Here is a 22,757-nt window from a genome sequence, read left to right as displayed (position 1 = left end):
TCACCACTCTGGAGATGCAACAACTATGAAAAACTGCAGCTAACAGACATTCTTACTACAACTGCTGCTAACTACTGGGCACCCGTGCTGCAAGTGGCTGCACTCGCGCTGCTGCCGTAACACTACTACAACTACAACAACCCATGATGCTCCTAACGCTGAACAGCCCACCACCACCACCACTACAACTACAACTACCCATGATGCTCCTAACGCTGAACAGCCAACCACCACCACCACCACCACCACCACCACCACCACCACCACCACAACTACAACTGCCCATGCTCTTAACGCTGAACAGCCCACCACCACCACCACCACCACTACTACTCCAGACAGCACTTGTGCTGCTGCTACCAGGGCGCTGGAGGAGGCTCTGGAGCAGGGCGTCTCATTGCCATGCGGCGTGCGTGCCGTGCCACATCCAGCGTCCAGGCCTTAATGAGAACACTTGGCCCCGCACGCTCCCCACAGCAAACACGGCACTGGCTCCACTACACAGGGGCTGCCAGCGGAGACCAACAACACAGAGGCTGCTGTGCATCCCTGGGAGAGAAGGGGAGGGGAGGAGGGGGGTGCATGTAAGAGAGAGGGAGCAAGCAAGCACTTTTCCAGCTTGACTGCTCTTTCCCAGTCCAGCCGCTCACTCGCAGCCAGACATGCACGTCCCTTGACACTGCCAAGAGCGCACACGTGCTCGTTCGCCCGCCCGCTCGCTCTCTCTTTCACTGCCTCCTTCTCTCTCTCGCTCTCTCTCTCTCTCACACACACCCACACACACACACAGCAGCCTAAGATGATCCTCCTTTCCCTTCCCCCAACCCACTCCATTCGCTGGCTCAGGGCCAAAATGCAAAGCATTGTTTTGGTTTGGTAGTGCCGCCAAGTCGGCAGTCCTATCAAGAGAGGCATGCTGGAGAGCTCTCTTGCGTACACTACCCCCCCACCCCCCCCCCCTTTCCATCTTTCCTCACTCGATCTCTCTCCCTCTTCTTCACCCAGTCTCTCCCACCAGTCTCTGTTACACACTTTCTCACCCTTCCACTCCACAAAGGAGTGTGTGCTTGTGTGTGCGAGCCAGTGCATGCATGCGTGTGTGTGTGTGTGTGTGTACGTGTGTGGGTGTGTGTAAAAAGAGGGGATATGGAGTGGCAGCACGATGGCCTTGGGGTTATAAATAGCAAGGCTCGCCCCCTCTCTGGAGAGGGGCTCCAGACCACGGTTGTCACTCAGCCCTCTGGCACACGGAGAGCAGCGGTACTGGCAGAGCAGCCAGCCGACCGACCGACCTACTGGCGACCAGGAGGGGCAATGGAGGAGAGGAGCGGAGAGACGGAGGGGAGGGGGGCTGGTAGACAGGTGCAGGACACGTGGGATTTCACTCAGCGCCTCCTCGCACGCTCAGATTACAGGGAGGAGCAGGAGCAGGAGCAGAAGCAGAGGAGTCATGCTGGGGCTGGGTGTGTGTCAGGGAGCACACGTGGAGACGCAAAGACAGCGAGACAGAGAGAGGGAGAGGGAGGGAGATATAGTGAGTGGTATGGCACACATGAAAGAGGTAGTAAGCCTCATTCACAAACTCCTAGAGACCCCACACGAGGACAACACCGATGTCAAGGATGGTAGCACTGTAGACTGCATACAGGAGGAGGAGGAGGAGGAAGTAGTGAAATAGTTTAACTAACATAACTCGCATCACTGGTTATGGCAGAGAGACCGAGAGAGGGATAAGAGACAGCAGAAGGTATGAGAAAGGAACACAAAACCCCAAAGACAGGACAGCCATGGAGGGGGAAAGTGTTGGAAAGAGGAGAAGTCGACCCTCAGCCCTGTGTGGGCATTTCCGAGACTGCTTCCCCTCTGCGACAGAGCTGCCCTCCAGCCGTGCCACCCTCAGCGGAGCTGGAGCTGTCCAGCTTAATGAGACAACAATGGCACGTCTGCTGCAGCTCAGATCTGGCGAAACAATGTAAACAATACACAAGCCATTTCACGCTGCAGTGGAAAGCTCAGCGAGAGTAGCATCTCGGTGGGCCACAGGACTTGATGGAAAAGGGGCAGGCGGAATACGTTTAAAGCCCAAATCACGCCAAAGACGTGTGACAGACAAGCTGCAATACTTCTTAAACCAGCAACTTGCTGCAACACACATTCTAAAAAGAAGGAGGGAGGGGGGGGGGGGCAACACCTTGACCTGACGCCTCTGCTGGACTTATGCAGTCACTCACTTCACAAACTCTGAGGTTGGAGTGTTCTAAAACCTTGCAACTGCGATTTGACATAACAAATCTTTTGAAATGGCTTGCTACAGCTGGCAAGGTCTTGCAGCATTTAATTCACACCACTGCAACTTGTTTGTGCAACGGTTTGGTCTCATTGCAACTCTTTGGTGTGAACTGGTCTTGAAGGATAGGCTAACTCTGGTGCCACGTAAGTGCGGACGCAGTTCCCCAAGCTCACTTTCAAAGACTATTCCCAATACATCAGGAAGGAGATGACATTTGCTATTTGGGTATTTCTGATTGAAGCTCCTCCAGGTTTTCAACAGCCTGTTCTAAACAACTGTGGGATAGAACTAGAAACATGGAGACAAAATCTTATGGAACAGAACTTCTAACAGGAGCCAAATCTTCCGAACACAAAGCAGGAAATGAACTTCAGCCACAGCTCTTCTACCTGAGCCACTGCAGTCTGCTCTCACTGTGGAAGGAGTGGGTGGAGGTATTGTGACTTGTTAATAAGCAGCCATTAGATTAGAATAGACCGCAGAAATAAAAGGCAGAGAAAAGCACAGGAGAAGTGGGCAGCCTTTCAAAACCTGCAATTAGAGGGCTTTGCCGACCACATTTCCAAGTCGCGAAGAGCTGAACTTGCTCTGCATTAACATATCCTGCCTTTCATTCTAACCTCTCTCTCCCTCTCTCTCTCTCTCCTTCTTTATTCTTCCTTATCCTCCATTCATTTTCCTAACCCATGTTTCTCAGTGAAACCAGCCGCCTCTGGTATGAGCACTGCCATGTGATGGGAGCCAGAGATTTCATCCAGGCGCTTGTGGCTCTGAGACCTGCCAGGGGCCGCTGATGACACTGGGGGGGCACTGGGGGCACTGGGATGCCAGCCTGGGGCGCCGTGGCATGCAACACAGACAGAGCAGCGACGATGACCGCGGCAAAGATTTACGGCTGCTACCAGTGTCTCTAGCTTGGCCTGCCCGTGATCATGACTTGTGCTTAACACGTGGCCTCTTCCACTTGCCAGAACTCCAAACAGGTACCAGTGTTTAAATGCATTTGAACTGTTCAGGGGGCAAAAGCTTTTTACATCCAGAGTGGAGAAACGCTTTATATTATGCTATGTTATAAATATGTTTAAAATATTTAAGTAACTACATTTCGGCCATACATAAAACTTTTCACGCCCTTCTTTCTGGTCTATGACCATTAATAATTAGCATCATTGAAATTCAGTCTCCTCTTAGCATCAAACATCTTTGGAAAGACATCTAATTACACAAAATGAAGAATTGTTCAAAATAAATTTAGCTCCAGTCACTGAAGATCAGGCATCAACATGTCAATAGACATTCGTCTCATGGCCACGTACCCTGTAAAATACCAGTGGACTCCCAAGAAGAATGGGAGGTGGGGGTCGGTAGGTGCGGAAAGCCCCTCACTGGGGTGACAGATGGCCTGAGATGTGGGAGGGGGAGGGGGAGGTGGTGGCAAGAGGGGAGCGCGTGCAGGCACCGTTTGAAGCCCAAAAGCTGACAGAAGGCTGGGGCCAAAAGTCAGGGAGAGGGGTGTTCCAGCGTGAAAGCGTGACCAGCCGCACTGGACCATTGTCCTGCGTAATTTAGTGGCGGGTCTTTAAAGCGCACAGCCACAAGGGCTTATTGGATTAACTCGGAAATCGGAAAAAGGGGGCTGCAGTCTATAGTGCCTGTGAAAGGTGGTGGTGGTGTGTGTGTGTGTGTGTGTGTGTGTGTGTGTGTGTGTGTGTGGGGGGGGGGGGGTCCTTCTATCCTCTCCTTGGGAGAACAAATGCCCAACAAATGGTACAGGATGTAGGTTTAATGTTCACATTCTGATTTCTTCCCGACTGGAGCGACACGTATGAACTACACCTACGGTGATTATGAAAAGAAAGGATGCAGATTTATTCTAGCCGGTATACTGTTAAATGGACTACTATACTATAATGTGGCGGACATTTTCACCACGGGGTGTCGGGGCCCTTTGGAGGCAAAGCAAAACCCATTAGGGCTACCTCAGCTGTACTGTCTAAATGCTTCATTATGCAAGGCAATAAACAGCACCCTTAAATCTCATCCTATATTCCTGACACAACTGCTCCCCAGGAACCATCATCAATTTGCCCAAAATAGAACAAAAGAGTCCAAAGGTTCTGAATATACAACCAAATGTTGTTTGTTTGTTTGTGTTTTGATCCTGAAAGCTTACCTCTCTCCAACTCTCTAAAAAAAAAAGTTCTAAAGTTTTAGTGGTAATCAATCACATTTAAGAACCTCAAACCGAGCTTCAAACTATACTTGACTGCATCTTGCTATAGACAACACTTAAACTGGCATTCTATTCTTATAAATAGAAGCTATTGTTGAACTGGATATTGGACAAATCACTTACAATTAATCAACAACAACATCTAATTATCGATTAGAATGCTTGGAGTCCAAAAGCAAGCAAGCAAGCATGCATGGCTTTTCAATCTCTCTCTCGCCTTGCACATACAGTACATCAGAACCCTGCACGTTACTGCCAAAGTAAGCAAGTGTTCGGCCAAAAAAGGGTGTTACTGAAAAACTAAAAATAAATTCACCTAATGATGTAGAGCCTTACAAATGTACATGGGAAGAACCACTTCAAACTGTACAGCATCCTCATTCATGAATCCATCATCAAGAGGCTACTTCACTAAAGCACATCCATATTAACTCCACCAGAATGTCCTCTAGACCAGTGATTCAGTGTTTCTAAAACTGTGAGATGAGAGTCTGCTGGTCAGCGGAGCCACAGTGTCGAATAATGTCTAGGGCTTCCGTCGCTGGTCTGATCATTTGTGATGCAATTGATCATGGAACCATGACGATAAAAAAAAAAAGTGTCAAAAAAGTTTCCAGAATTTGTGGGGTCATCAAATATCGAGGCATTAAATTAGTTGGTAATGACTCATTCAACGTGTGTGCGCATCTATGCAAGAAAAACTGAAACTCAAGCTGCACAGATAATGTTGGTAGGCTAAGAGGTAACAATATTAATACAATGAGCGGACTCCTGCAACTGACCATAAGGTGCTTGGGCAGGGGTGTCTATGACCCCAGAGTCATAGTCAAAGTCTGACATGACCAGGACTAAGGTCAAAAATGTTCGAGAAAGGCTGGCTCTAGACTCAATCAGCATCTCAAGTGAACTGCTGTTCAGATAAAGAGTTATGTGGGACTTGCAATTGGTGAATGGCCTACAACCAAAATAATTGTTTGAGTGTGCAGCGAGCCGTTTTTTCCGAGAATAGCAATTAAGTACTTCAGAGATCCTGAGTGGGAGGATCACAGTGCGCATTCAGGGAACAAATTTAGTGCATCCCAAACAATAATAGGCACTGTGACATTCAATCAAATGCTGAGCTCAGACTTTCAAGTCTATTTAGACAGAAATTTCCCGCTACAGAGTTGCCTCTCAATGAGATATGGATAAAAGCTGAAGTTCAAAAATCTTCCCCACCAAATGAAAAGAAGATATAAGGAGCCCTACTGTTGGCTTTACCCAAATGTCCCCTACCACTCCGCAAAATGCACTTCTCCTACCCTGACACACCTATTCATTTTGAAACATCAGTGCAACTCTAGCTCAAAATGTCAGGCACGACCACAGAGGACAGTGGTGGTATGACCCCATTAAACATTGAAATGAGTGAAATAATGAATGCAAAAAGTTTTAATGCGACTAACATGAGCAGTTGAAGCGACCTGAAGCGGCTGTAGTGTCAGCACCTACATTACAGTGTCTGGTGCAAGACACAGCTTATATGGTCTACTCTATGCGCATGGAATACAGGCTCTCTCATGGGCCACGAGTGTGAATGCAAGCTTACCTCTAGAGCACTACCAAAAAAACATTTCTGTGGAGAGTTTTATGATGCCCCATTTGAGTGTCTATCTGGTTATCTGGCTAATAAATCTGCAGCTTACTCTGCATGGGAAATGATAATGAAATGCAAAAGGGTCATAAAGAGATCATATGATTGATGGACTTTTGCCTTGAAAGTCATTTTAAGGCTATAGGCATGACAACGAAACTGCGGAGACCGCAGTCTGTCTCAATCACAAGGTTTCTCTTTTTTTATCTGACAAACCGCAATAAACAAAATGCCTAAGTGTATTTAACAAAACCTGGAAAAATACACAAGTCTCAAAGCTTTATCAAGGAAGGTTAGAAGTCAGAGGCCTTGACATCTCCAACAGGCCGATTAGTTACTAAAGGACATCTGCATACTTTTAAATGCTCTAAAAAACAATACCATTATTGCAACAAGGGGTAACTGACAGCACAAATGTCAACGTATTGCATGATACAGCCCTTCTGTCCTCATTGAGGCAACGTGGAGAAAAAGTGCTGAACCCGGAGTTTTCGTAGAGATTTAACAAATAAACATGTGCATGCTCTGACTCCAAAAGGCACTTACCGTGCCCTGCTGTCCACTGCGTTTACAGTCTCTGGCCCTACATCATTTTGAGTGTGGACACATTGAACTGGTGAAACAGGTATGCATGATGCATATTATTAACCAACCTTGAGCTATGCAGAAAATTTAAGAAAAACACATTAATCCCATTTGTGAGCATGTTATCTTTTATGGGAGATGTGCTGATAATATGTTGAGAGGACCTAAGCTTAACGAGACAACTCAATTCTAGGAACATTCAGCCTATGACTCAACAAAAATTCAAGACATCTGAAAGGGGGAGATTTTCTTTGAGCAAAAAATAATAATAAAAAAAGGGGGAAGTTTTCTTTGTCAAAAAAAGAGATGCATTCAAAGAAATCATTGCATTCTTGATATCCTATTAAAAACTTGACATAAATAAAATTCTAGATTGTTTGTGGCAATCTAGCTAACACACACACACACGTATACACATTCTGGTATAGTGAATCAAATCTGATGTGTGCGTGCGGTAACACCTAGGTCAAAATGTGAGTCACTGTTTAGCAAGAAATCAACCACTGCAGTCCATCTTTCAAAACAGGTCTTGCTGTAGTATTCACTGTGGTACCTTACCAGTTGGCTATAGCTTTCTAATTTAGGCACTGTCATTTTTTTGTGTAATAACAGCTACTACAGTGGCAATCAAAACAAAAAGCTTATTATGTGGATGAGGGAGTTTTTGTCATAACTGAATGTGAAACAGTCTTGTGCATTAGAAGTAAGTCGTCGTATAATTGAGAGACAAATCAACAATGTTGCTTGAGGATGGACTGTTTGTTGTCTTTCCTAAAGAATCCTAACTTAGAATTCTTCTCTAAAATAATATGCCATTTTCCAGAATTGGCAATCAAAAAGACTGCACTTGATGACATCACTAGACACTATTTAAATATACATCTCTACTTGTACAGGATTGAGAAACACAGCCAAATAGTTTGAGAAAGCATACTTACTCACTACAGAAATGGGACAGATGGACTAAATATACAGTAACTTATTAGGTTATTGTATATGCTGCTACAGTGGATATAACCCACTCAAGCAATTAGCTGTAGTTTTAGGAAGTACATTGGAGGACAATCTCACTATACAGTCCAAGTTTCTTAAGTTGGAAGAGATAAAAAGCTGTAGACTAAACGCTGAACAAGGTCAACAGCCTAATAAACTCTAGCACGCAAAAGGCGACATTTTCCATCTGAACACAAACCAAACAAGTCACAGTGATGGGAGGGTGGGGGACCATACAGTATGTGCTACCTACCACACAGCTTGCAGTCTACTCCAGAGGTAACCTCCACCTTTGGGCAAACTAACCCAAACCCAAACAAGTTACCAGATTTTAAATACCACAGAAAGGGTATTATTGATTTGTAAGTGTTTCATTACAAGTGATCCATGTATGTAGGGTAATGCTTACAAGCACTCTAGAAAAGAACTGTCTTAAGACAAATGAGAGTTGATTGTGGGTGACCAACTGGGTACATTGAAAAAGCTTGAATATACAACAAAATTTAGAATATAAAGGAGGACATAAGTGATGCACCATCATTTCTCACACAAAAAGGTGACATACCACTGGTATATTCTGTTGACTTACCATGGATGTTAACTATATATAAATAAACAGAAAGCAGTGTTTCTCAATTTTCTCACCACCTGCACAATATATTCAGGGTAAACAGACTTTATTCTAAGGTTTTCTGAAGTCATTAACAAACAAGTAATTAGTCTAATTGTGGTCAACTGGGATAAGTTAAAAAAGACATCCCTATATCCAGATCTCGAATGAAACAAAGGTACTTACACTAAAGAGCTCAACCTTCGAGTAAACCATGCTTCGAAAATCAGGTGTTGGACGCACCTCCCAGCGCAGGTAAGACATGTCATCCCGTAAACTTCGACAGCGTAGACATTATTTTACAGTGACCACCTCGGACTAGCTCACACCCTGTTTCTACACAATCATGAACGACGCAAAAACCAATTCACTCAATGTTGCAACGAAAACCGATTCAGACATGAAACGCTCAAGCATGCAGTTTCAGTGTCGCCATGTTCCCAAATGCGACAGTCCTGCCTACCAAGTTCTGAATAGTTGCGTGCATTTCTTTGCTATAAAGCAGGTGATGCAATGAGCCCAGCAACAAGTGGCCTGAATGACTGCAACAAAAAGGGGCGCTATCGCAGAGAGCATTTTCAGCATTGCTACGGATTAACGGAACTGTCACTCCCGAGTTTATGGAGTAGTAGACTGAGCCAAACACAACTACCAAAGAAGCTAGTTGCACACACTGCCAATTATATAATCTTACAATGAAACACTTAACAGTACTATGGTGAGTATAGCTCTCATATGGAGAAATTCATGACCAATGTTCAAGACGAATAACGTTACATTGAAAATGCTTGAGCCCTCCTTAATACCTCCCTAAAAGGCGTGCCTGAATTTACCTAGCTAGCATTAAATGTTACTGCCTAGCTAATTATCTAGCTAACTAATGTAGGTTGCCGGGAGGGTAGTTACACTGACCATTCAAAAACAGCTTATATCCAAACATGTCTTTGCTAACGTTAGAGTTGACATGAACTGCTCACGCCAACAGAACTCAACTTACCTGTGTTCACATTGAGCTAATGTGACGACAACCGGGGGTTTAACGTTAGCATGTTAACAGTTGCATCAGTCCTGTGCCAACTTACAAAACTCAACTATTAAGTATATCTTACGGTTGGCATTGCATTAGTTATATAATTCAACCACAACTATATATCCGTAATTGTTTTAAAGTACTAGCCAGGTAGCTAGTTGGCTAGTTAATAGCATTAGCTTATTAGCTAAATATCTAGAAATGCTGCTAATGTTAACGTTTGCTAATAGGCCTGATTTACCTGGACCGTCGGAGGCGGAAAGAGCAGGTGTATTCAGCTTCGGTCGTTTTGGGTTGGGAGGTCCAACGTCGAGCAGATTTTCAGCCATTGCAGTAGTTTACAATTACTTCTGATTAATTATTTTTAAAAAGGAAGGAAAATCCCCGCGACAGTAAAAAGTTATTCAGACCAACCCCCCACCCCCCCAACCACAACCTTTCTTTCTCGCACGATTAGCAAGTAGCTAGGCAGCTAACTCGCTAATTAGCCTGCTTGCTATCAGCAAGTGAGAATTTCAAAAAAGCAACAACAGCGCCCCGCTTCGCCACCGCCATTCACCCCATGATAATCCAACACCCAACACCCACATTATCATCGTTATATTATCAAAAAGACTTCACTTCGAACAAAAAATACGGCTAAAAATAAATTAAAATATATCGGCATGGGTCGTTGACCGTTTCCCCAGGAGTCGTTATATGTGCATCACCAAATAACCCATTTTCCTGACGTCAAAAAAATCCGTGCAAAATCCGTTTAAATCCCCATAACAGCGCATAACTGCATAAAAATAATATATTTTTGCAAAATCGTGTCTAAGCTGCTGTCTCTCCTCCGATAGCTCCCGGTAAACAATACGTCTCGGAACGGAGATAGGGACAGAAGCGCCGCTCTCTGAAGGGGAAATCAGATATACGAGGGCTTTCTGGCCGACGAACACCGATTAAATCCACGGTTTTTGCAAAAAAAATTCTTCTGAATGATTTAAGTGTTTTGTTTTTGGATTAGCGGTGCCGTTAAATGTAGATCCGGACGCTCTGTTTCAAAATATAAAATAATGCTCCACCGAAATCCTGATTCTGAGCCGCGACAAGATGGCGGCTGTTGATTCCTTCGATACAAAAAGTTTTTTTTTCTTTTTCCAGATAGACTGTGGAGGGGGAGGGGTCGCGCAATCACGCCCTACGTAAACCTATGTAATGAAGCCCTTGCGTGCGTCACACGCTTGCTGACGCCACTGCCGCTAGGGGCAGTATGCTACTAATAATGATCTAAGTTTTTGATGAAAAATATTAACATATTTAGTGGGCTGCTTGCTGTAATGGTCAAGCATCCACAGAAATATCTGCCGAATTTCTTTGACTAGTTGCCGTAAGATGTTGAATCCCAACTTAATTAATAACTAGGGTTGTAAATAGGCTACTATAAGCACCAGTCACACATAGATCACTATTTCATAAAGGTCTAGGCTGCTCTTCATCAAATAAGAGGTTCGCTGTTGTAGGCTAATTGTATATCTCAATTTAAAAAAATGAGATAATAATAATGGAACAAATAATACACCATACTTCCTGAGGGCGTGAACAGTCTGTGTTACCTTTACAAGACTGGGGGGGGGGGGGCATCAGTAACTTAGTCACTTCTAGTTTGGGATTTTAGCTTAATTTGCCACATTCCAAGGACTGTCATATCAACCAATTAGAGTGGAAAAAGGTTAAATGCCTTAGGCCTTGCACTGTGATATTAATGTTAACCCTAGGATATTGCCATTTGTAAAAAATGAAACTGAACTTGGTTTTGAGCTGTTAAGACTATAATGCTCCAAAAACAAACAAAAAGCTGTAAAGGAAAAAGAAAATGACATTTTCAATGACAGGTGTTAAGATGATATCGCTGCCTTCGTAAAGCAATCATACACATAAATGTGTGTGAGAATGTGCATTCTGTTGATGTCTGCATTCATTTCATCTGAGGTATCCTTGAAGAAGACAGTCTTGCACAGACTGGCTCACATGTGGTAGGGCTACATCAGAAACAATAGGATGTTTCCCGTGGAATATCTGGGAGATGCAAATACATAAATAAAATAAACCATGTATTATATACAATATAAATGTATAAACATGGTTCATTTAATTCAAAATTCCACTAATTACAAACAAAGTAGCCTACTGCATTTTGCAACTGTTTAAGTGTGTTAGGCCAAGGCAATATACACATGAGGCTTGAAAACTCCTTGGACATAGTAGACATTTATGTTGTTTAGGGAAAACTTCTGAAAATTTATTTTGGTGCCAAAGGGAGCATCATAAGAAATATTGGTAAATATGTGTTAACTTGAACACAGTGCTTCCCCCAATATAATATCCTAATAAACCTGGAGAACAGTGGCTGGGTATCTTGCATGCTGGTCAATATGTCTATGAGATTATTTCCTCACACACACAGACAGACACATACAATCAAATGAGTAAACTAACATTCTGTGTTGGTAAGACTGCATGGCTGCTCTGTCTAGCTTCATTCATTCACAGTGACTTCCTCCGACTCACTCACTCACTCTTCCCTTTGCCCTCTGGGGCCCGAGAGAGAGAGAGGACAGACTCTGAGGCACACTCGCGTGGACTGAAATTCCCTTTTTATTTCTGGATTGAGGCAGCTGCAGGCGTGTGATCAGGGTGGCTTGCCCATAACCCCACAGTATAACATCCTTGCATTGCAATTCCTGCAATTCCCTTTTCAGAAATATGTCCTTGGAAAAAAAAATACAGGCTTCAGCATTATACATGTACCCCCTCCAAACCAAGTCACAAATAAATACACATTGTCATTCACTACAAAAGGGCCATTACACAAACGTAAAGGTAATTGGTGTTAAATACTATGATCGCAGGTTGTGTTTTGCTATTGGAGTGACATGTTAAGTATTGATGTGCACACAGGAGCAAGTCGTTTTGTTCTCTCCATCTAGATATGGTTGCACCAAGACTGATGGAAAATGCACAGCCAAACCAGTCATATCTTAGGCAAAATAAGATGAAAAATAAATGTCTTCTCTTTATCCCAATATTTTCCATATAAAGATACACAGTGCTCAGATTTTCTATTTCCAAAAGTGGGAAAGAATATACATGGAAAAAAATAAAGTTATTAATTGACAAATTACAAATTATTGCAAGAACAAATTAAAAAACTGTACGTACATGCATTTTGATGATATTCAAACAACTCAATAACTGATATCAAAATATGAATAACTATGTGATAGATGAAGAGGCAACAAAAAGGCACTGGCTTGATTAGGTGCTCATGTTAATTATCTGTAAACAAAAGAAAAACATTTCAACCTTCTTTTGAAAAGACAAGAAAATGAAAAAGGCAAATTCAAAACACTCATTAAAGGCTCAATTATTGGCATTGGCACAACCACCCACAAAGACCGCCATGACTGAATCCACTCTTACGGTCAAGAGGCCTCAATCCACGTCTCTGGATTGATTTCTGATGACTGCTGGGAATTAAACCCAGGTCCTTTGATATGAGAGAAGAAATCAGCTGTCCTAGAGCTGCTGAAGAGATGTGCATATTGTTGAGAAAGCATCGAGACAATGACACTGAGGGGTGAAGCATATCGTTTGGTGATATGAGCTCTATCATCGGATGAGTAAAATAGTTGGACAGGGAGCTAAGCAGAGAGTTATTGCAGTGGTAGTCATAGAGAGGGAGACACTAAAAACAGGATGTATTTGAGATATCAGGACACCATTTTCATAAAAGTATTGTCATCATCAATCATCATAATCATTAATCATGTTCACTTCTTTAAAGGGACACTTCACCGATTAGCATTAAGCTTTGTATCTTTAGAAAACCAGTCATGTTTTTGAATGGTCGTGCATCATTCCCTCAGTTTGCCTTGAGATGGGAGAAATACGGATTTCAATGAAACCCATGAATAGGACTTCCTGCTTTCAATGATGTAAAATGATGATTTTTACATCATTGAAAGCAGGAAGTCCAACATTGAAATCCGTATTTCTCCCATCTCAAGGCAAACTGGGGGAATGATGCACGACCATTCAAAAACATGACTGGTTTTCTAAAGATACAAAGCTTAATGCTAATCGGTGAAGTGTCCCTTTAACCCGTCCCCCCTCCAAAAAATAAAATAAAATAAAATACAATTCAGCAACATTTGTAGGCACCAGAAAAAAAATCCATCAGACACACATTGAAAAAAAAAACAAAAAAACATTGCACCCCATGTTTTACTCCTCACTTAACAGTGGCAATTTCAGTTTATGAATACAGCCGGGTCGTCTCTCCTTCCTCACCTCCCAAATGTGGATATCATAGCTAAATATTGCATGCAGTCACGTCCACGTGGGCTACGTCTGAGACGAGTCAGCCTAATCCTTTGGAAAACACTGTTGCTTACGCAGGCATCGCAGAAGTCAGCCCTCACAAATACTTTAATAAAGTCTTATAGATCTTAATAAAATTCTTTTTTTTCATATACACTGTATTAAGAGACACATTTGATTCCATGATTCCACCAGTCCATGAATCAGTTCAGCCTTGAGTGTCTCCCATTAATGCCCACTGAAGCAGAGCAAATCTACGTTCACCTTCATCTTTCTAGTCACACCCTGTTTTTCCATAGAAGTTCGAATTACACTTGATTTCAGCTAAATACAAATGAACTGTCTGTGGTTCCACAAGTTTTGATTTCACAACAAAGAAAGATATAACAAACACTTGTTGCAAGGCATGTTCAGTTTTGCTGCAACAATATGATATGAGGTTGTCAAATTGTTAGTCAATATTGTTAGGTCTGATGGCAAAGATATCTGAAGAGCACTCTCACAGAGACATGGCAATTGTAAGTATTTTTCTTATCTGTAATTCAATATTTGAAGGAAAATTGAATTTTACTTTCCCAATCTCAATTCCCTTGATGAAATGAGCCTTTGTGCTTTGAGGTGTCAAGTGTGAGAGGTAAGGAGAGGGAGTATGTGCGTCACAGTTGTGTAACCGTGGGTAACTCATATCCCAGCATGCCTCATGGTTAGTGAGGGTTGGGGTCTCCATGAGCCCTATGTTGGGAGGTAAGAGAAGACACCACACCCTAATTAACCAGACAGGAGCATCTGTATAAGCCCTGACGACTTGTTTGTCTACCAGTATGGCTGTGCTCTCCATATTATTACCTATACATGTTTCAAAGGCATACAGCATTGTCTCACCTTCTCTCACGTTTAGAGCCTTTACTCACACATTGCTATATAAAGATGTATATTTTATTGGTTCGCTTTCAGGAGATATCTTTGATGAAAAACAGGTGTAATTTCTAGACTGAATGCCTTTCATGGCATGCTTCATATCAAGCTCTGCTGCAGTGTCACATTATGGCTAGTAAACTCCCTCATTCAGCAAATAAATTCCCTTTTTCTAACATTTTGTCCTTGACTGGCACTTTTCATTCTTTGATTTCTTAAAAAGTCACTAAATGACAAATACTCAAAAATTAAAAACAAAACATACTGTATCATGTGGCAAAGGAAAAAAAAATCAATACGAAATCAGAAGGAAAAACAAGTTGTATCAACCACAGCATTATCCGTCATCTAAGTTTTTGTTTTTGAAAAAAAAGAGGAAAAAAAGCCATGCAAAGATTGTTGATTCAACTGATTAAGCTTTGTTCAGTTCTTTGCTTTTTTGTGTGACATTGTTCGCAGATTGATCTATCCTGAAGGCACTTGATCAACTCAAGAAAAGAAGAGGAACACAACAACAACAATAACAACATCTATTAAAAAATTGAGCCTCCCTCCTCCCTGCACCCAAGACTTTCTTCTCCCCTTCCCAACTGTGTTGTGCCTTACTGTGATCTACACAGCAAATACCATCAGTTCTACTGCTCCACAATAAACCCATGCAGTCATTCTCTATCTCTCTCTCTCTCTCTCTCTCTCTCTCTCACACACACACACACACGCACACACACACATTCCCTTATTATGCCTCTGACACTTGTCAAAATGTAAGCAAGATATAAAACTATGCAAGGCCACACAAGTCTAGCAGAGAGGGAATGGGCATGTCTGTGGAACAAATGCAGTTGTATCTGTATTTGGCCAAGCGGCCTGTTGCAGTGGGAGGGGGAAAAACTACAATTCCCACAATGCATTCTAACACTTCCATTAGTCAGAAAAATTAAGTCACTCCATTGGAGGCATGGGGTGAAGAGCAATCATGGCAAGAGCTGGAGGTCCAGTCATAAGCACTCCTTAGCTCTGAGTTTTGTATGTTCATCTGCCTCATCCTCATCCTCCTCTTCATCCCTTTGTCTATGTGGCCCCTTCGGACACGAAGAAGGAAAATGTTGTTCTATTGAGTGCTGTGAGGGAACATTGGCGAAACTAGGCACTGAAGAAGCACATGGGTCTCTGCTAATATCCCCCCCAGCAAGTTTAGGGGCTGTAAGCGCATTTTTGTTGTCCTTGGTTGTCTCCCTAGCTATATCAGACGGGCCTAAGATTGGTCCCAGAGGCACTCCAAGGGCACCCTGCATGGCAGAGGATGACGTTGATGATGATGGTGACGATGAGCAGCAGAGTGGAGCAGAGGCCTGAGTGGCCAACACCACAGGGGAAGGGGAGGAGTGGGATGGGCCACCAACACTGGGCACTTTACTGGAAGTCTCCCCCACTGTGGACTGCTTTACATCTCCTTCAGCCTTTGCGTGGATCTTTGTGACAGGCAACTGGTGATGTGACAGGATGCCACTGCCACTACCACTGCTGCCGCCACCGCCGCCGCCGCCGCCGCCGCCTCCTCCTCCAGGTCCTCCACCATTGTCACAACTTCCATCGCCCAGTTTTGGGAAGAGGTAGGTCCTCATCTGCCCTTTGCCCTTGACATTGACTGTGCCGCGGTAGTCGAAGGAGTAACCCAGGCCTCGGAGCACGCAGTGGCTCTCCTCACTCACCTGAATCCGGTACTCCATGCCCGTGGTGTCCATGCGGCTGGCGATGTTCACGGTGTCGCCCCAGATGTCGTAGAGCAGCTTGGTGGTACCGATGACGCCGGCAGTGAGCGGCCCGTGGTTGAAACCGATGCGCAGTTTGAATTTGAAGCCCAGCATGTTCTTGTTGAAGTCGTCCACCACGTGCATCATCTCCAGGGCGAAGTCGAACAGCGCCTTCAGGTGGTGGGGAGTGGCGTGGGTAGAGGGCAGACCGTTGAGTCCTGACGCAGCCATGTAAGTGGCGCCAATGGTCTTGATCTTCTCGACGCTGGCGAACACCGGCCGACGCAGGAGCTCGTCAAAGTCACCGATCAGCTCGTTTAGCACGCGGTAGCACTCTTTGCCGCCCTCGTAGCTCTCCTCGTAGAACTCGCTGAAGTTGACGATGCTGCCAAAGATGACGCCGACGTTGTCGTGGTTCTTGGAGTAACTCTGGGTGACCTTCAGCTGCTCCGCCACGTGGATGGGGATGATGTTGCGCAGCAGCCAGTCGGCCTGGTTGCGCATGTTCTGGATCTTGATGCGGTGCTTGTCGGCCTCCACGTTGCCGTGGTAATGAAGACGGTAGCTCACCTCAAACTCCCGGTTTAAGAACCACACCAGCAGCAAGAGCAGGAAGAAGGCCAGGATGGCCTCTGGAACCAGCGACTGCAGGATTCCCGTCTGGGTGCCCAGGTCACTGATCGGGGTCGGGGAAGGCTGGAAATCTAAGACACTGACGTTGCTGCTGAAGTTTCTGCAATGAGTATGAGAATGCAGAGGATTTAAACGTTGGTTAAATCACAAAGTTGACATGTCATTTCTCTGCATAAATCTTATGAATCATAAATGATCAGGAAAATCACAAATGATCATAAAAATATAATTCTGCATTCTGTTATTCAAATATCAATTTTTATATTTGCATATTTTTATATTTCATATATCCACACTCTCTAAAAACTCCATTTAATAATTCATACTGAGCAATGAACAAGCAGTGTAATTCTTGTCGAGTGTGAAGAGAACAAGTTTGAGTACATACTCAGAAATTCTGAATGAGACAGCGTTTCATAACCTTAGGGAAGCTTGGTAGATGCGTGTGACTTTAATGAACGAGGTTGAATGGTATTGCCTGGGTACCTCTTCTAACACACTTTTCATATTAATGCTAATTATATTCTGTGATGGTTACAGTCGAAGAGCAAACTCCTCAAATTGATGCTTTTTACTGACCAATATAAATAGATTGCTCACCTCATATCAAGATAGCCGTTGTCAGCACTAGAAGAGAAATAATGTTCAGAATAAGTTTAAATAAGTACATGGATGAAATATTTTTCTGTACCAAGGTATCATGCAACATATTACAATGTTCTCTTAAAGGCACAGTCAGCAGTCATATGCAATTTCAAGGCCAGAATATTTTTGTCACATACAACTAACATCTCCTCACGATCTCCTGATTGCCTTCCTATGAGTACACTGTAAAACAACGCTGGCTCTCAAAACTGGAAACAAACAAAGTGGGGCAGCCTGTCCCCCAAACAAAACCAAAACCCTCTGTGGAGGTTCTCTAGATTTATTATACGGCTCTTCACAATGCAAGTAGAACGCCCCATTGACTTGGATTTCCCAACGTTCTACCGGTCATTATTTCTTGATAGAGGACCTCTGAAAAAAATAATGACCGCTGTCAATGGCAACAGTCACGTTCTATCTGTGTGGCGAACTATTTCTTTTGTTAGCAGAAGCCACGAAACGGTAGCTAAGTCATTGCTAAAGACACATTGTGGTACTTTTCTTCTCGTTTTGGCAAGTAGCCGTATAATAAGCGGGATAATGTATAGAACGCCGGTCATTATCGGAAAATAATTCCCTTCAGGACGAAGCAAAATCCCTCCGCTGCGCGTCGGGGTTCAGTTCATCCTGTCGGGAATTATTTTCCGATAATGACCGGCGTTCTATACATTATCCCTTACATACTGAATGGAGGCTATCTCTCTGGTGTGTTTTGTTTGGTCCTTGGTTAAAGCATAATGTACGTTGTTTTGGACAAAAGCATCTGCAAAGAAATTTAAATCTAAACGCAACGTCATGCACAACCGCTGACTGCAGCTTTAACAGGTGGAAATGGAAGAAGATTGACAGCAGCAACAGCAACTCCTACAGTATTCAACAATGTGCTGCCATTCATTTAGAAAGTAATTCTGACTCTTTCCCAAATACACAAATCTGTGAGTGAATATGGAAAATGGAACCACAAACATATGACTCATGACATATGACACATGGTTATGCCACCAAGAGAATTTAATGTAGTATTCCCAACTAAAACCCCAAACCTTACCCAAACCTTTTACACAACTCAATTCCCGATTCAACCCCCACTATTACTCCCATGAATGGCCATAAGGTCTAAAACAGACGACAAAACGAATGCAGTCATTTTTGATAAGGCAAATGAAAAAAAAAAAAGCTTAAACTTATAGTATCCCTGATCTGACATCCAGTAGCCTGGGTTGCGTCTGGTTGAATGAGGCTGCGTTAACTCACCTTGGCCTGCTGAGGGGGCTGTAGAGCAGAGCCAGCAGGGCCACCCCAGCTGCTGTTGCCAGGGCCGACCGCATCCAGAAGCTGAGCTGACAGAAGTTGCAGTACTGGATGATAGCGATGATGATGGCGCAACACAATAACATGATGACCTGGAGGAACAGATAGATACGTTTGGCGTTAGGAGAACTCATTGTGTTGCACTTCAGGACACACTTGGAAGGTGTCTTTTAAGGAGACATCGGTGACTGTCAGGGCATTGCAAAATCACATGGATGAACACGTAATGGCTAGTGTTATATTATCACCCCGTCAAAGGATTCCCACAAACATACACAACTGTTTATGATGGGATGACACTCATTCAAGTGATGCTACATTTGTCAAGACACTGTACAGTAAGTCACCAGTAATTTGAGTCCAAACAGTCAGGATAGATGCATACAAAAAAGCAGTATACACACAAATTCTCCACAATACGATCCAATGATGAGCTCACCAACTATTGCGTAACTGTGTACATACAGTATATACATACACACACACACACATACACATACACATACACATACACATACACATACACATACACATACACATACACATACACATACACACACATACTTAAAGCCCTGCCTGAGCCTACGGCTAGCAGCATCCTTGTGCGTTAAATTGGCTGCCGATGATTGTGACATCACAGCGCAGCACATGTCCGCCCGCCGCGAGGCTCATCCCACGGCGCTCCGAGAGCTCTTAATGACATCAAAGCGGGAAACTCGGGAAGACTCGCCGCCTAATGACTCACTCTCCAGGGGGATTAGGACTTTGATCTAAATGCCTCCAAGGAACTAAACACACACACACACACACACACGCATGCACACACACATGCACACACACACACATCCTTTGAAAATGTAGATGTCCAGGGTTTTAAAGAACGCTGCTGGAACCCACACCCGGGTGGAAAAACGCACAGGCCCTTCCAAGGTGTCCATAACACAAGGTGACTAGGGATGCCTAAGCTACAACAGATACCTGAATCCTGAATCCACGATACCTGAGGCGCTTTCAAATTTGGCAAACGGTGGCTAACATTCATGGTGAACATGTTTTCTTTAAACAATTCAATTTGAACGGTTTGGTGTTAACATTACATTCTTTTTTTTTTCCAAGTATATTTTTTTGGCCATTTTATGCCTTTACTGTATTGACAGTGACAGTGGAGAAAGACAGGAAGTGAATGGGAGAGAGAGCGGGGGTGGGATCTGGAAGGGACCACGGGGCAGGAATCGAACCCGGGTCGCCGGCGTGTGGTGCAGGTGCCTCAGCCAGTTGCGCCACGGCTGGGGCCAACATTACATTCTAACGGTAATAGCATTGTTGCCCTCATCCAGTTCTACTGTATGTTCACGGAGAACTACCTCTTAGGGTGTTCGCAAACGTTCACCTCTGATTTACAGTCATCAGGCTCAATCACACTAAGCCCGAAACAGGTGCTGTAATACTGTATGTTCATCATAATATACTGTACATCAAACTCTCCCATGGTGAGAAGAGTGTGATGTGGTGCGCACATACGATCACGTCCCACTTGCCCCGACTCAGAAATGTGACTTTGTGTGGCCCAGGAAAGTCAGCTGGGAGAGGGCCGAGTCTGGGCTGCAGAGCAGCAGTAGTGAGCTCACCTCCACGGGCAGGTGGAGGCAGTAGGTGAGGTGGGAGAACACAGACATGGCGGGGAGAGAGACCAGCAGCGCCCCGATGATGTGCCGCGGAACCCAGCCCGACACCACGCGCAGGAACCGCTGTGTGCAGCTCAGAACGTTGTCCAGGTAGAACGTCATGCTGGAACCAGGGACAGAAGACACACACACACACACACACACACACACACACACACACACACACACACACACACACACACACACACACACACACACACACACACACGACAGAACAACGGGGGGTGAGAACCGAAGGTGCAGGACAGGTGCACAAATGTATCAACATCTGACACGGCAAGTCATCATGAAACAGTGTTCAGTCTGCCCCACTAATGAATGTCTGCCTTTCTCTCCTACAGTACGTCCTCTGTAAAAAGCAATACAACCAAACCGGGATCATACCCTACACTACAACATGCTGTGTTAGCTGTAACCCAAATATAGGCTGGTGTTTTATACTAACGCATTATGTCTCCCTTTATTCTGTCACGTTACCAAACATAAAGCATTCTAATGGTCCGACTAAGTACACGTGTGCATAGCTGTGGTGGAGCTCAGCGTGAGCTTCTTCACAACAGGCCGTTGAGCCTGTCATGTCCTCTAGTGGTGCACTGGAGGGAGCCGGTTGTGATGCGCAAAGTTTGAGAAGTTCTAACAAAAGCCCTCCCATCTACACGGTTCCAAAACGGAGAGGCGGTTGGTTAAATTGTAGAGCGCATTTGTTTCTCCTAAAATTCTTTCCCTCTTTCTTTTTTTTTAAACTATGGATGTAAGGCTTGAGGCCAAGAGGCTGATTGCTGAATGTGGCTTAATGATGAGTTGATGGGGAAATGTCAGCAATTAGTCTGATAAAGGTAGTTTAAACTCAAATTTAAAATAGAAAAAACATCTGATCTGGGTTCATGTCAATAACTCAAATGTCTAAATAGTGTACTGATATGACAGTCAGTCGTTGGTTTAACAAACAACTGTTCAGCCTCACCCACCAACCAAAGGCTCTAATGATTTTTTACTATGGCCATCAGTTCAGATATAGTCCCTATGTGTTATGTCTCTCTCTGCCTCACCGGATGGACAGCACCAGGGAGAAGATCTCCAGCAGGGCGGCGCTGGCGGCCATGCCGAGCGTGGTGGCCGGAGGCGTCTTGGCGGTGACCAGCGGGTACAGGAAGCAGGCCAGCGTGAGCGCCAGGAACACGGCGCAGGACAGCAGCACGTCCAGGAAGGAGCTGAAGGTCGGACTGGCAAAGGTCTGCGCTGGAGCGTGGGTCTCCACCTGAGAGGGAGGGATGGAGGGAGGGATGGAGGGAGGGATGGAGAAACAGAGAAAGAGCAAGAGACAGACAGAGGGAGGAAGAGAAGGAGAAAGTAATAAGAATGTGGAAAATGTGAAAAGACAGGGAAGACAAGATTTAAAACATAGCACAAGACACAATAGTTTATTTTAAACAACACTGTACATCAAAACAACTCAGAGTCAGTGCATTATCTTAAACTATAAATACTACGGTATGACCAGCAGGGGTCCACAAGCGGCTGTTTTACATTCATTCGTACCACAGTTCTTCTGCATGTAATAGCATTATGTCCAATTCATAGATGGACTAGGCCACAAACATACACACACAAACACACACCCCAACACAAACACACACCTCTTCCTGGTAGCTGCTCCTATAGGCTGACTCCAGGGCGGACTCCAGGAAATTAAGGCTGAGTTTGTTGATGGGGGGCTTGAAGAAGTAGTCTTTCATCAAACTGACAAAGAAAAGAAAGAAAGAAGAAAAGAGAGGAAAAAGTTTGATGTGTATGAGTCTGACTGGTATGGATGTGATGGTCTTGTGTCGGAGTACTATTCATGTCGTTACAAAGGAACATGTCAGTTGTTCCATCAACTACTACAGTTTGGTATTCTTGACATGCTAACATCACAGTTAAGAGTGCAACACAAGCAGTCAGGCAAAGGTGTGACCCCCCTCTATCTCACCTGTCTTCCTTGATGACATCCACAAAGTGCACGTCGCTCCTCTCCCGAAAGTTCTTGGAGCGCAGCGGGATCAGTGCGGAGTGGTCCATGCCCCCCATCCCTCTCC

At 44.2% G+C, this 22,757-nt stretch overlaps 2 protein-coding genes across 7 annotated transcripts in view; both read right to left on the bottom strand.

Moving 5' to 3' along the window:
* crebbpa (CREB binding protein a) overlaps window positions 1–10,477 on the bottom strand; it is a 56,962-nt gene extending 46,485 nt beyond the window's left edge. For all 6 annotated transcript variants that reach the window (XM_062545977.1, XM_062545985.1, XM_062546013.1 and 3 more), the window contains exon 1: window positions 9,616–10,477. In XM_062545977.1, coding sequence (XP_062401961.1) covers window positions 9,616–9,703 — 88 coding nt within the window. In that variant the 5' untranslated portion in view covers window positions 9,704–10,477. The remainder of the gene's footprint in view (window positions 1–9,615) is intronic.
* A 3,067-nt stretch (window positions 10,478–13,544) lies between these two features.
* On the bottom strand, window positions 13,545–22,755 carry LOC134092847 (adenylate cyclase type 9-like). Its single transcript, XM_062545966.1, has 7 exons — window positions 22,652–22,755; window positions 22,320–22,422; window positions 21,732–21,940; window positions 20,626–20,785; window positions 18,941–19,089; window positions 17,642–17,668; window positions 13,545–17,141 (listed from the first exon to the last, which is right to left on the bottom strand). The coding sequence occupies exons 1-7, from the start codon at window positions 22,747–22,749 to the stop codon at window positions 15,653–15,655; spliced, it is 2,235 nt and encodes a 744-aa protein (XP_062401950.1). The 5' UTR covers window positions 22,750–22,755; the 3' UTR covers window positions 13,545–15,652.
* Between the last annotated feature and the right edge of the window lie 2 nt (window positions 22,756–22,757).

This window comes from Sardina pilchardus, chromosome 1 (assembly GCF_963854185.1).
Source record: "Sardina pilchardus chromosome 1, fSarPil1.1, whole genome shotgun sequence".
Classification (NCBI taxonomy): domain Eukaryota; kingdom Metazoa; phylum Chordata; class Actinopteri; order Clupeiformes; family Clupeidae; genus Sardina; species Sardina pilchardus.
Note: the sequence above shows the minus strand (reverse complement) of the source record. Positions and strands in the feature narration are given on the sequence as shown.

What these genes read in the sequence shown, in the direction of transcription:
- LOC134092847 (XM_062545966.1), bottom strand. Translation starts at nt 22,749, where the DNA reads ATGGGGGGCATGGACCACTCCGCACTGATCCCGCTGCGCTCCAAGAAC. An exon ending in GATGTCATCAAGGAAGACAG is followed by an intron (nt 22,423 to 22,651) that starts GTGAGATAGAGG and finishes TTTCTTTGTCAG; the next exon opens with TTTGATGAAAGACTACTTCT. An exon ending in AGCCCCCTCAGCAGGCCAAG is followed by an intron (nt 17,669 to 18,940) that starts GTGAGTTAACGC and finishes TTTCTCTTCTAG; the next exon opens with TGCTGACAACGGCTATCTTG.